The sequence below is a fragment of the Ovis aries genome, chromosome 2, assembly GCF_016772045.2.
Source record: "Ovis aries strain OAR_USU_Benz2616 breed Rambouillet chromosome 2, ARS-UI_Ramb_v3.0, whole genome shotgun sequence".
In the NCBI taxonomy this organism is placed as follows: domain Eukaryota; kingdom Metazoa; phylum Chordata; class Mammalia; order Artiodactyla; family Bovidae; genus Ovis; species Ovis aries.
The window spans coordinates 120196675-120209259 of NC_056055.1; the positions used below are offsets into that span (position 1 = coordinate 120196675).

Here is a 12585-nt window from a genome sequence, read left to right on the forward strand (position 1 = left end):
GGACAAGAATAAGTCCTTCTTAGTAAAAAAAAGAAAGGGTTAAAATTTGACCCTTTGAAAGTTTAACATGAACACCTTAAGGCTTAATTATCTAGATACCAAAAATTAGGCTGAAAGGCTGTCTTTCCCTGCTGATGTCTTTTCAGCTTATAGGGAAAAAGTGAAGGGGTGTGTGTCTGGGGGAAGGGTTAGGGAGGGAAGAAAAAGACTCTTCCCTTCTAACAGTCTTTCTTTAAAAAAAAAGAAAAGAAAAAGAAAGAGAAACAAACGTTTGCTTTTGCGATTTAGCCACATTTATGTTTAAAACATAAATGAAATAGGGACAGTTCAAGGCACAGGGGCTTGTGTTCTGATTTGGTTGTTTACCATCAATCAGACCGTTGCTTGGCAGACACTGGATGGTTATGAGCCTGAACAAGCTGAAAAGGGGCAGGAAAAGAAGTGGAGGCAGCATTCTTCCTATTTAAAGCTGCATCGCTTGAAAAAAGTTTTCGCAGACTGTGCTGGAGCTGGTGCTGAAAAAGGGGGTTTGCAGAGGCTGCCCTGGGGCTGGTGCTGAAAGAAGAGCCCGCAGCTGACTTCATGGTGCTACAATAACCTTAGAATATACTTTTAACTCCCAGGAGGACCCACATGTCTAATATTTAGACATGATGGCAAACTGGGTGGAAGCAAGACCTCTGCTCATTCTTACTGTTTTATTAGGGCAATTCGTCTCAATAAAAGCCCAGGAAGAAGACGAGGATGGTAAGTTTGCCGTTTGCTTTCCTTCTGGTGTTTATTGCACAGTTTGGGAAATGGGTGGAATATTAAGCCTCAGGAAGAGTACCAAGAGGAGGTTCTGGTTTAAAGCTGAGAAGAGGGCTGACAGATTTGCACCTGGGAAACGGCTCGGAAGACAATCGGGGACATTTGTAAATCCGGAGCCTCTACCTCTGCCGTTCGAAGAGTACACTACTGAATTCTTTTGGGGAAAGCCTAGGATGAGTCCTTTTGCCTGAATGTGGAGAGTGGGAAGTTTAAAAGAAAAGGAGAGTGCTTGAAACGGAGGGCTAGAGACACTCTTAGAGGAGGTCTGTTCTGTGGGCTAGAGTTCTTAGAGCAAGGAAAAGTCGCGGCAGAAGCAGAGTAGGGTGGAGCCTTTTTTGTACTGAACTTCAGCTGCTTCATAAAATTCTTTGTTTAGGAAAACCTCTGTAGCCAGTCACAACTGATTTTTCTTTGTCTTTGGCTCCTTATTCTTTTCTCTTTATAGATTTTTGCATCTCTCCTAGTTTCATTTGTGATCTTACAATCACTTTTGCTTTCTGTGAGACAAGTCTTTCTTTCTCCATGGCAGAGGCTGATAGAAGCCAGATTTCTTATTTTCCCACCCTACTGACTTGACTATCAGGACAGTGGTGGTTCCCTGTTGGAGGCGGAAGGCAGGAAATCGGAATGTCTTATATAATTTATTTATCACAGAGTATTTGCATGGGCATTATTCATGAGACACAAGTTTCCTTTCTTCTCTTTTTTAAAAATGTAAGACAAATCTTGCCTGGTTACCGATTTTTTTCCTATGAAATTTGCATATGTTAGGGTTGCTTTCCATGGTATGGTTAAGCAAAAATGTGTGCCTGCTAGCAAATATAAGAAAATATTTAAATTGGTTTCACATTATTAAATCCTTACCCTCCAGGCCTGAAGTTTCAAATACAGACATGTACTCTTTCATAATAGGCTTTAAAGATTTTCATAACAATTTAACATCAAACTCAAAGCTTTTAAAATTTAGCACACTTATTAAACTTTTCTGTTACTGTCCTTCGCATATATTTTATGGCTATATACACACATATGTATATACATATGTGTGTATATATATTTAAAACCTGTTTCTGTGTATTTTTGCTCTATAAATGTTCATAAAATTAATCTAGAAACCCCGAGGTCTAAAAAACATTTAGAATGAAAATAAGAATCTGGGATGAATACCCAAGAATCTGTCCAGAGTCCCATAGAGGGGGCACTTTCTGAAATCTTGAAACTTTTATGTTACTTTTTGTATTTTAAAAAATGAGACAATTCATAGAAGATTAAACCTCTTGAGTTTCCTTGTAATGTTGTAAAAAGCATGTCTAGTTTGGAAGGGCTGGGGAGATAATAGAAGTAGATAGTAGAAGTAGAAGTCAGGAAAGGGGAGGGAAAAATGCACAAAATTAGAAATATCTGAATATAAAAGAAGTCGACTCCCCTCCCCCACCAGAAAAACTAACAACTTTCATTCAAAATTTTACACAACTTTCCTTGTTGCTATATTTTAAGATAAATAATTTCATTTATAAGGTATGAAAATAATTGAACATGTGAATAAATGAATGTTTCCTAAAGTATATGGAGTAGGCCAAATGTTAAAAGACTTTCTCAAATAGCTGTAATTACATTGTAGGTATTTCTGAAAAATGAGCAGAGTTCAATTTACCTTAATACTAATTTATATAAATGTTAGAAATGTGATGCTTGGTGCAAAAAAGCCTTCTCTCCCCCATATATCCAAATAGCATAGAACATGGAATTCCAAACATTTTACAGAAAAAAGGTAAATTGCTTGCATACATATTGTAAAAGAATAAATTGCTCAGTTATGTTACTCAAGCTAAGAGAATATGTGTAATAAAAACTCAATAGCAAAAGTAAATAGTTAAGGTCTTAATTAAAGGTGATATAAAAAAGAATTCCATAATCCAGGATATTCAGAACTACATAACTTGAACTTACCATGCATATTTTAGTTTAAGTTATATTGCGTGAATACTTGGCAATACTTTATTTTTCCTGTTCAGGCTTGTCACAAACTTAAATAGAAGAATCAGAATTTTGAAACTCCATGTGATTTTAAGTTTGGAGAAGAGTAAGGTAAATGTTTTAAACTAAAGAAGTTTCTAAGGCACAAATGCAAAACAATATGTTTTTCAAATTTTAGCTCTAAGTCATATAATGTGGTGCTGACTTTGTGTGCAAATATGTCCTCTTTGAAATGTAGAGACTTATTATCATATGTAAGTACATACTAAGTTTTTTTTTTCTTTTCAGGACTTCAAAGTATATTTTTCTTCTGTTTGATTATTTTTACTGGAAATTTAAAATTTATATTTTACATAAATTACATGTATAATGTCTTATAGAAATACTTATGAATGATGAGATAAAAGAAAACAAATAAAGCTTTAGGCCTGTTAGGCCAAAATTGTTACTACTTCTCACTAAATTTTAAGAACTGAGTTGATTTTTTAAATTCATAACAGTGAGAAAGTTTGAGAGTTGGACTTTTAGTTGGGGCTATTAAGTAAACAAATGAGTTAAGATAACAAAAATCAGCTTTTCATGAGTTTGTGTGTGTGGAAGTGTGTTGGTTTTGGGGGAGCTGCTTGAAGAGATTTTCCCATTTGTTTTTTTGTAGGAGAAAATACTAGTGTATTTATACTAATTTTTATATTCCTGAATAAAGGTCTAATGCCTAGGTCTAATACCTAATAAAGGTCTAATACCTAATACTTAAATACATTCTTGTTATTAGAAGTGGACGTACTTAATCTTGGAAAACAATCTTTGGTATGAATCATTGATTTCAACAACAGAGAAGCAGTGGAGAGAGGGAAAGCTACAGAAGCATGCTGTTTTATTTCCAGACTATAAATGTCAGTGCTTCTCAGAGGTCATGAAGGTGACATCAACAAGTGAAGCAAGAGAGTGTCTATCAACAGGTGATGGTAGGGCTGTGAGAACTGAAGATGCATTCCCACTTGAAGCCATTCATATCTAATGTTTTCAGAAAGTATTACCTAAGCCAAATACAGTATATTTTGAATGTCAAGTGTGGCTGGCTCATGGACCATAAATTTGCAACCCTCTTATTTGTAGCCCTATACTAGTATCATGGACCCAAGCTGACTTCTGATTACTAAGAGATGAGGAGCTCACAGAGGATGAGATGTTTGGATGGCATCACTGGCTTGATGGACATGAGTTTGAGCAAGCTCTGGGAGTTGGTGATGGACAGGGAAACATGGAGTGCTGCAGTCCATGGGGTCACAAAGAATCGGACACCACTGAGAGACTGAACTGAACTGAGGGGCTCGCAGTTCTTTCTATAGCGTGTGTGCTTAGTCGCTCAGTCACGTCCAACTCTTTGCGACTCCGTGGACTGTAGCCTGCCAGGCTCCTCTGTCCGTGGGGATTCTCTAGGCAAGAATACTGGAGTGAGTTGTCATACCTTCCTCAAGGGGATCTTCCCAACCCAAGGATCTAACTCAGGCCTCCTGCATTGAAGGCCAGTTCTTTACCGTCTGAGCCAACAGGGAAGCCCTTTCTATAGCATGGCCTCCTGCATTTTTATTACATTATGTCTGGCATTTATCTCATCATTCAAATACAAATAATAAGAAACAATGCTTAATACTCAGCAGTACTTGGGTGGGATCATTTTAAAGGCAGTAGAGAATGCAAATATATAGTTTAAGATATTGTTCACTCATAAATTACAAAAAAAACTTTTTACTGTTGAAATGGATACTTTGGATCATACTCATGTAGGATATGCACACTTTTCTTTTACAGTGAATGTTTTAAGCCAGGGCCACCTGCATATAGGAGAGTGTCGTAGTTTAAACAACAAAAAAGTGTTTTTTTCTTATTTTATAAGCTTCTAGTTTAGTAGGGAAAGGTTGGTTTACCAACTCTACAGAATCATCAGGGATTCAGTTTTTTCTAGCTCTCTTATATTCTTAGGGTACAGTTCTTGATGTTCTAAATTCCTAGACAGCTACTGGAATCCCAGCCATTATATTTACTTTCCCGGCTTCTAGATAGAGAATAGGAGATGAAGGCTGTGATTCTTTTTTAATGGAGATTGTTAAGTCATCATATCATTTCTACTTACTTGTAAGTCATGTGGTCACACAAAGCTACAAGGGCTGCTGGGAGATGTAGTCTTAGCTGGGTAACACTGACAATGTACTCTGTTGAATAGAGTTATGAAGGATATAAAAGAGAGAATAGCTATTAGGAGGCAACTGTAATCCTGGCCACAGAGGGCATAATTGTCAACCACTTTCAGTGGAATAGATCTGGTTTCAATGGACAGAATATAGTTGAGTAACCAGACTTACCCTGGTTATTGTTCATTCCTAGGTAGAATACAAAGCCAAGAACACCGGATGGCACTTAAACATTATGTTTTTATTCTTTACAACTCTTTCCTTCGTCTCTTCAAATAAACTTTACTTTTATAAAAATTAGAATGAGGCTTTATTTTGGAGAGTATCTCTCTATATATGTGATTGGTAGATTGATAGGTACAGTCAGTTTTTTATGTTGACAAATGCAGGGTAGACTTTGATCATGACTCTTTAGGTTAGTTGGTAAGCAATCCGCACAGATCAGTACTGAGCTGATTGCATAAAAAAAAAAACACCTGAAGAGCTTGTTGCCAGTATAGATTCTAGGCTCCTCTTGTTCCCAAATATCCTGATTTGGTGGTTGTGGATGGGATTTGGGAAGCTTTCTAGGTGATGGATTCATATTGGTGAACCACTGTGTTAAGTCTCTGCCTAGACTCTTGATCTTGATGTGGCATCAGCTGGCTTCCTCTTCTAAGGATACACACTGTGACTTTGCTAAGAACTTGCTATTCTAAGTCATTCCTTCCACTTATAAGCCTGCTTATTGAAAATTTATAGATAAGACATTGTGAATTCACAATCATTTCTGGAAAAAATAATCAAGACCCAAATCCTCCTTATGGCAAGTTAGATGAATCATTCTACTATACAAAGGCCACACTATTAAAATGTATTTCCAGGTGACTATGTAGTCTTTTTTTCTTTCTTTTACTTCCTGCTCTTTACACTGTCATCATATCCCCGAAGGCCAAAGACTCATCACATTGATCATTCTAGAAGTGGGCCTAATGCCATATGTTAAGTAAAAACATCAAGAGGAAGTTTTGTTTTGAGAGGAGGAGACTTAGAGATTAAAGTTATGTTAGTCTATTTTTTTTCTTTTTTTAATCAAATAGTTTGTTCCTACTTGAAGGAGAATTCATGTATCATTTCTTAGTCTTACATGGCAATTTAAAAAATATTTAAAATTGGATCAGTCACTTTTTGACTGATGTTTTGTGTTCTGAGATTACAACATTGAAAAGTTTAGATTTATATATGAGAGACATAGTAATAGTAAGACAAAGACTCAAGTTATTAATTATTAATTGACCTACTATGTACATTTTGGCAAGTTGAACAAGTGTATATAAGACAGTGGAATTGCTAGGAATATATTGACAATTCAGTTTTCCTCTAAATTTCTTTTCCTGTAAATTTCATGTGGCTTTTTCTAACTTTTATTTTCTGCTGAAGTGCTATTACACACACAGAATATCTATTCTTGGCATTTGTGTGAGAAGTAATCTATACAGTGGAAAATTTTTCTTTGAAGTTGTGACTGCATTGGTGGCTTTAGTGTTTTTACTTTGTTTTATGGGTATGTTTAAAACTAAACTCCTCAACAGAAATCACAATGGTTCCATCTTATACTGAGTATTTTTCCTAAGGAACAGTGTATCAGGGACATTACGACAGCACAAGAATTTCCTTACCCACTTGTTGTCTTCTACAGAGAAGTAACATTAACACTGTTAAAAAGTTAGCATCAATAAATTAATGAATGTTGTCTCTATAGCTTTCTGGTATAATTTTCAAGCTCAAAAATGTTTGTGTGCTTTAAAAAGTTTTTTTTTTTTTTTTTTTTAATGTACATCTGGGAAGGAGGAAAGACAATCTCACAGTTGGTTTTCTTTCCTTTTTCTTTCTGGGTGTCTATTCAATCAGAATTATAAGTTCAGTTTAAAGATGACACTGTTGCTTGCAACCTAAGCATCACAGCCCTGTTGTAGTCTACATACTTCAGTAAGTAAAGTAAGCCACGGTCTTGACATCACTGGGAGGACACCTGGATTCTGATCTATCCCTGCTATTTAGTTCAGCAACCTTTAGACTCCTGTTTTTTTTTTTTTTTTTTTGAGGGCAGGAGGAGAAGAGAGCGACAGACAATTAGGTGGTTTGGTGACATCACCGAATCAATGGACATGAGTTTGAGCAAACTCCAGGGAAACCTGCCATGCTGAAGTCCATGGGGGTCACGGAGTCAGACACGATTTAGTGAGTGAACAACAGCAAACCTTACCAAACCTGTGGGTCCTCATCTGAATTTGAAGAAATTAAACACACCCCTGTCAATCTGATGGAACTCTTAAGAGGGTCATTTGGGAAATTTACCTGAAGGCAATTTTAGAGCACTTACATGAGACTCACAAAATGATATTTTGGTCTGATCTCAGTCATCACAGCTATAAATCTTGGTGGCATAAATTCTACTTTTACCAAATCTTTGAATTCGTTTTGAAGAAACTTCCGGATTTGTCCTCCTTCTGTATTTTGTTTGTTCTCCACCTCCTGGGGCAAGTTGCTCCGTTAATCATGCTCTCTTTTCCATAACTTCAACAGCTTCCTTCCTATGAGCTCTTTCCCCTTAGCCTGTAAACAAGCTCAGCTCTTTCCCAGGGCCTGCCTCCGGCTTTCACCCTTTCTTTATTCTTAGCCTAGCTGCTTTAAAGGAGCAGAACAGTTTTCTGTCTGACTGCGTGCCCTCGCTCATCCCATGCACCCTCACTTTTGCTCCCCCTATTCCTCTTAAGCTTGCCCAGTAATGTGTGATGTTCCAGTGGACTCCTTTCACCTACCGTTAACGACCCCAGCTTTCTTGAAAGGCTGTGCTCTGAAGGTTCTCGCTTTACCTTCCTGACTTTTCCTTCTCAGTTTCATGGGCTCCTTCTCTCTCTCTTTTTTTTTATCCCTTAGCACTTTGTTTTCTCATCAAATTTAGTCCACTGGTTCCATCTATTCTCTTCCTAGATTATCTAGGAATCTTACTCCCAGGGTTTTGCGTAACAACTAATCGCTGATCATTTTCAAATCTCTCTCTTCAACCCTGACCTTCCATATGAACATATTCCTTCAGAATCCCCAATTTCCCACTGGCTTGTCCATAACCACTTCAAGTTCCGTGTACCCAAAACTCAACATGTTATCTTTCCTTCCAGACAGGATCGTCTTTCTCATGTATTCTTTATGTCAGTTAATGGCAACATCATCCTATTCGGTTATTCAAGCAAAATTCTGATCAGTTACTAAATTCTACCATTGTACCTGCTAAATATTTCTCAAATATACCTCCTCTCCATCTCTACTACAAATACCCCAGTTTAAGCTCTCATGGATTACTGCTTTTTACTGCAATTGCATGTAAGTTTGTCTCTTTGCCTCCCATGTGGCTACTTCCCATCTGTACCTATTGGGACCACCTCTGTTGCTATTGTGTTATGAAACTGAACTGTGATCCTTAAAACCTTCCATTGACTCCCAGAACTTGAGGAAGCTCCTAAGCAAAGCATACAAGACCTTTCATGATCTGCCTCATTTCTAGAATTTTAGTCCAGTGGCTCTCATTCTTTGCCTCAAAATAAGGAATTGCCTGTAGTTCTCACCTCCCATGACGTACATGCACACACAATTTTCCTTAGTTTACTTCCCAGGTTCCACTGCATATCATAAAATTATTTTATGTATTAGGTATATGATTGCTATTCCTTGCACGTAGGCCAAGTGAATATTATTTTTTTTTAATCTAAAAAAAACTCTCCCACTATTTATTCATTCGAAAATGAGTGAACCAATTTCAGATTTAGATTGTTCAAGTTATATTTGCATATTCTTGAGTAATTTTCTTAAGAGCTCTATGTTTTAGTTTTCTCATATATAAAATTAGAATAGTAATATTCACCTTCAATAATTATTTTGAAGACTATCATGTATTAAACCACCTACATAGTAGTATGGTCCCTGACATAGAGTAGGAGCTCATCAAATGATTATTGATACTATTATCCAGCATAATTATCCAGTTGATATTATTATTCAACTATTTAATAATATAACAATAATGATAAATGGTTATTGGGTAATTATCAACCAAAATGTTAGGTGTTATGGAAAAAATAAAGAAACAACTTTTCTCTCAAAGAGATTAAAATTATTGTAAAACTTAAAATGCAAATGGTATCTACTACAGTCACTTAGGCAATGAATCAGTATTTTTATCTAATATCTAAATAGGCTATATTTTAAGCTTACTTATACATTTTGCCCTTCAAATAGAAGAGCTTTACTGTAGTGTCTTCTTGCGTAGGTTTCCTATGGGAAAAAAAAGAAACAAAAACCTCTTTCCATTAAATACTTTCTAGAGGCCATGTGATTTGAAGCATTACTCCTGCTCTCCTGTTTCACACCCCACACACACTTCATTCTCTGCAACTGTCTCCAAGATGTGTGCAAGCCAAGCACGATCCGTTCCATGCTGCAATGCTGCCGCGTGTCTGTCTACCAGCTCTGTCTGTTTCAGAGTTTATTTTCTGAAAATACGATAGTCATAAAAGTCTGTATTAAAAACTGGAAGCTTATTTTCCACCCTGCATTGCTCTGGATTGCATCTGGAAGGAGAGGAATTGCTTCACTGCACGGGGATTTACAAGGCAGCTCCCTGGACTATTTGGATACAGTAGTGGGAGTGACCATCTTTTACCAGATTTTGTAGCAAGTCTCCTCATTTCCCAAAGGCTGCTGGGTTCTTCACTCCCTTCACTCCCAGGAGACTTTTGTGAAATTGACTCCGGAAAGCAGACACTGATGTAAAATGTAGGCACATTCTTCATGCTCACACTTTCCTTATTTTGCTGCAATTTTTTTTCTTCTCAGTTTTTTAAACTTGAACAAAATGATGGGTTTCACTTGGAAGAAGGTATGCACATGGAATTTCACCAGATAATTAGTAGCTATGAATTACTTTAATTAATTTTTTAAATTTTTATTCAGTAGAGCTGTTCTGTCGCCATCAGCTTTAGAGTTTTTCATTATGGAATTTAAAAATGTGGCTACTTCCCATAGCAAATACAACTTATTTATAGAGATTTAATGTTTTCATTAAAAAGTTTAACTGATTAAATAGCAGTTATATAGTTATTATTTGTTCTTGATGTAGGAGCACCTATCAGATTCATTTATGTTAGTTTGAAATTATTTTTAAATTTTTTCTTTCTCATTGTTTCCAGAGCTTTCTATTGAAGAAATGATTAAGTTACAATTTAATTCGGAATATTATACTTCTCATTTAGTGCTCAACTTTTATCTAGAGTTTCTGATAGGATGGACTGGTGGGTGAACAGTGAGGTTAACTGGTTACCATGGGAAGATGAACTGCAAAGAAAAAGTTTCTAGTTTTCTGGTCTTTGGCTACAAACACAAACCCTCTGAAGTTTTATAAAGAAAGCTTATACTTTCTTTTGAAAGGCAGAAGGGCACTGGCCATTCTAAGGCAAATGAGCAATTCTGATATAGGAATCTTCTTTTACATGAGTTTGTGCCGAAACAAAGAAAAAAACACTTGGAGTCAATGAAGGAGGAACAATTGAGCATTCCATTGACAGCTTGTGTTAAAGCTTTCAGGTGCTACAAGTATTATGTCTTTCTGAGTATTCACAAAAAAATGACTTCTTTTTTCATCCCTTCCCCGTTTCCTTTTAAATCTTGGTCTCTACCTGTCAGATTAGGCATGTGTTTGTTTGTGTTTTTATTTTCTTCCTCAGGCACAATAAAACTGAACTGAATTTTACTGAGAAACAACTAATAAATTCCTGAACCAATGGCATTCTCATCAGCCTGGGAAGATTTCAGGATATTTGTAGTCTATTTCATTAAAAAAAAAAAAAAAAGAGTGGGATAATTCCTTTATGAATCAAGATTAAAACAATGAGTTCTAAAGAAATTAATCAGTGGATGCATTTAAAGTTCCGTTGGCAGTGTTTGTGTTTGGGTATGTGGAGGATGATGAAATAAAATTAAATTAAGTGTTTTATGCTGCTTAGTATTTCCATGATATTTTGGTACATTCAGGATATAAATATTTCATAAAACTGTTAAAGCTATACTCACTTGATCTACCTTGTACCCCCTCCACATCTATTCTGTGGATGCAATGTTGCTAAAATCCTAGGAGGAGAAGCAGTTCCAGTTTTAAGAAAACAGTTTTGAAGTAGATGACTTTTAATTTTTTTTTTTTTAAGGGAAATATGCTTTAAACTTTCAGTTTGAAGGAAAGGCATTCAGGAATCTACCTGAGAATCAAGGTCTCACACTGGAGGTTTATTTGGATGTCTCCTTCTCAAATATGGGCTTCTCAGGTGGTGCTGGTGGGAAAGAACTCTCCTGCTAATGCAGCAGACTTAAGAGATATGGATTTGATCCCTGGATGGGGAAGATCCCCTGGGTTGGGAAGATCTCCAAGAGAAGGGCATGGCAACCCAATCCAGTATGCTTGCCTGGAAAATCCCATGGACAGAGGAGCCTGATGGGCTACAGTCCATGAGGTCACAAAGAGTCACACACAACTGAGCAACTGAGCATTCACTCAATCTGAATGTATTATAATATGGTAATTTGCCTTTTATGATTTCCCCCAATGATCTCTGGCCATCAAATCAGCTGACATCATGGCTCTGGGTGAAAGTCCCAGTACTGGGTGGACTCTATGGCTCACACCACAGGCAGATGAAACACAGCTGTCATGGACATTCTGTGTTTTTCTGTGGATGGTTCCACAGTCACGACATTAGAATCACTTCAGATCCATTCTAAGAGAAACTGAAAGTTGATGTCATATAATCAAAATGGAAAATTTGTCTGCAGGATTCCCACTGTTTCTGAAGAGGATATTTGAGTTTCTTCAGGATAGAACTGTATGATTGGGCATCATATAGAAGGCATGAGTACATGGGAAGATGAGTTTTCTGTGGTACCCAAGGATACCAATTAACAGTTGGCACAGATAGCCTCATTGAAGGCTATCATGTCTTGTGGGATTTATTTGGAAAATTTCAAAGAGGCTGGGAAAATTTGTGATATCTCTGAATATTTTTTTCTTAGATCTCTCTAATTTTTTTAACCCTATATGCCTAAGACACATTCATTTTGGAAAGAACACATAAACACAACCACAGTCTTGTATATCTATTATTATGAGCTAACAACATAGATACTTCTAACTAGGCCAAATAGGCCATAGGAATAGTAGGAAGAGGGTAGCATCTCACAGTTACATTTTTTTAATTCTGGGAAATTTCTTCAACTCTCAATTACTACCATTTTTCTACACTTAGGACCTTTAACAGTGAACAGTTTCTACATTTAGAACTTCTCTTTTTCCGTTTAGTTTCAAAAAGCAATTAACAGAGCCTGGGTCTTTGGAGTCTCACATTTGAATCCTGTGTTTTTGCAACCTTGTGACCTTGAGCAAGGTACGGATCTTTGAGAATGAATATTTTCATCTGCATATTGAAAAACTGAATTGCAATTTATAGGTGCTAAGAAAAGTGGATATTATTCTTTCAGGATGATTCCTCGGATTGGGCCATTAGAGTTTTCCCCATAACTGAAA

The 12585-nt window shown here is 36.6% G+C and overlaps 1 protein-coding gene across 1 annotated transcript in view; it reads left to right on the forward strand.

The window, feature by feature from the left end:
* Window positions 1-493: 493 nt before the first annotated feature.
* The window catches only part of COL5A2 (collagen type V alpha 2 chain), a 148978-nt gene continuing 136886 nt past the window's right edge, over window positions 494-12585 (forward strand). The window contains exon 1 of the mRNA XM_004004513.5: window positions 494-747. Within this exon, the coding sequence (XP_004004562.1) occupies window positions 651-747 (97 nt within the window). The 5' untranslated portion in view covers window positions 494-650. The remainder of the gene's footprint in view (window positions 748-12585) is intronic.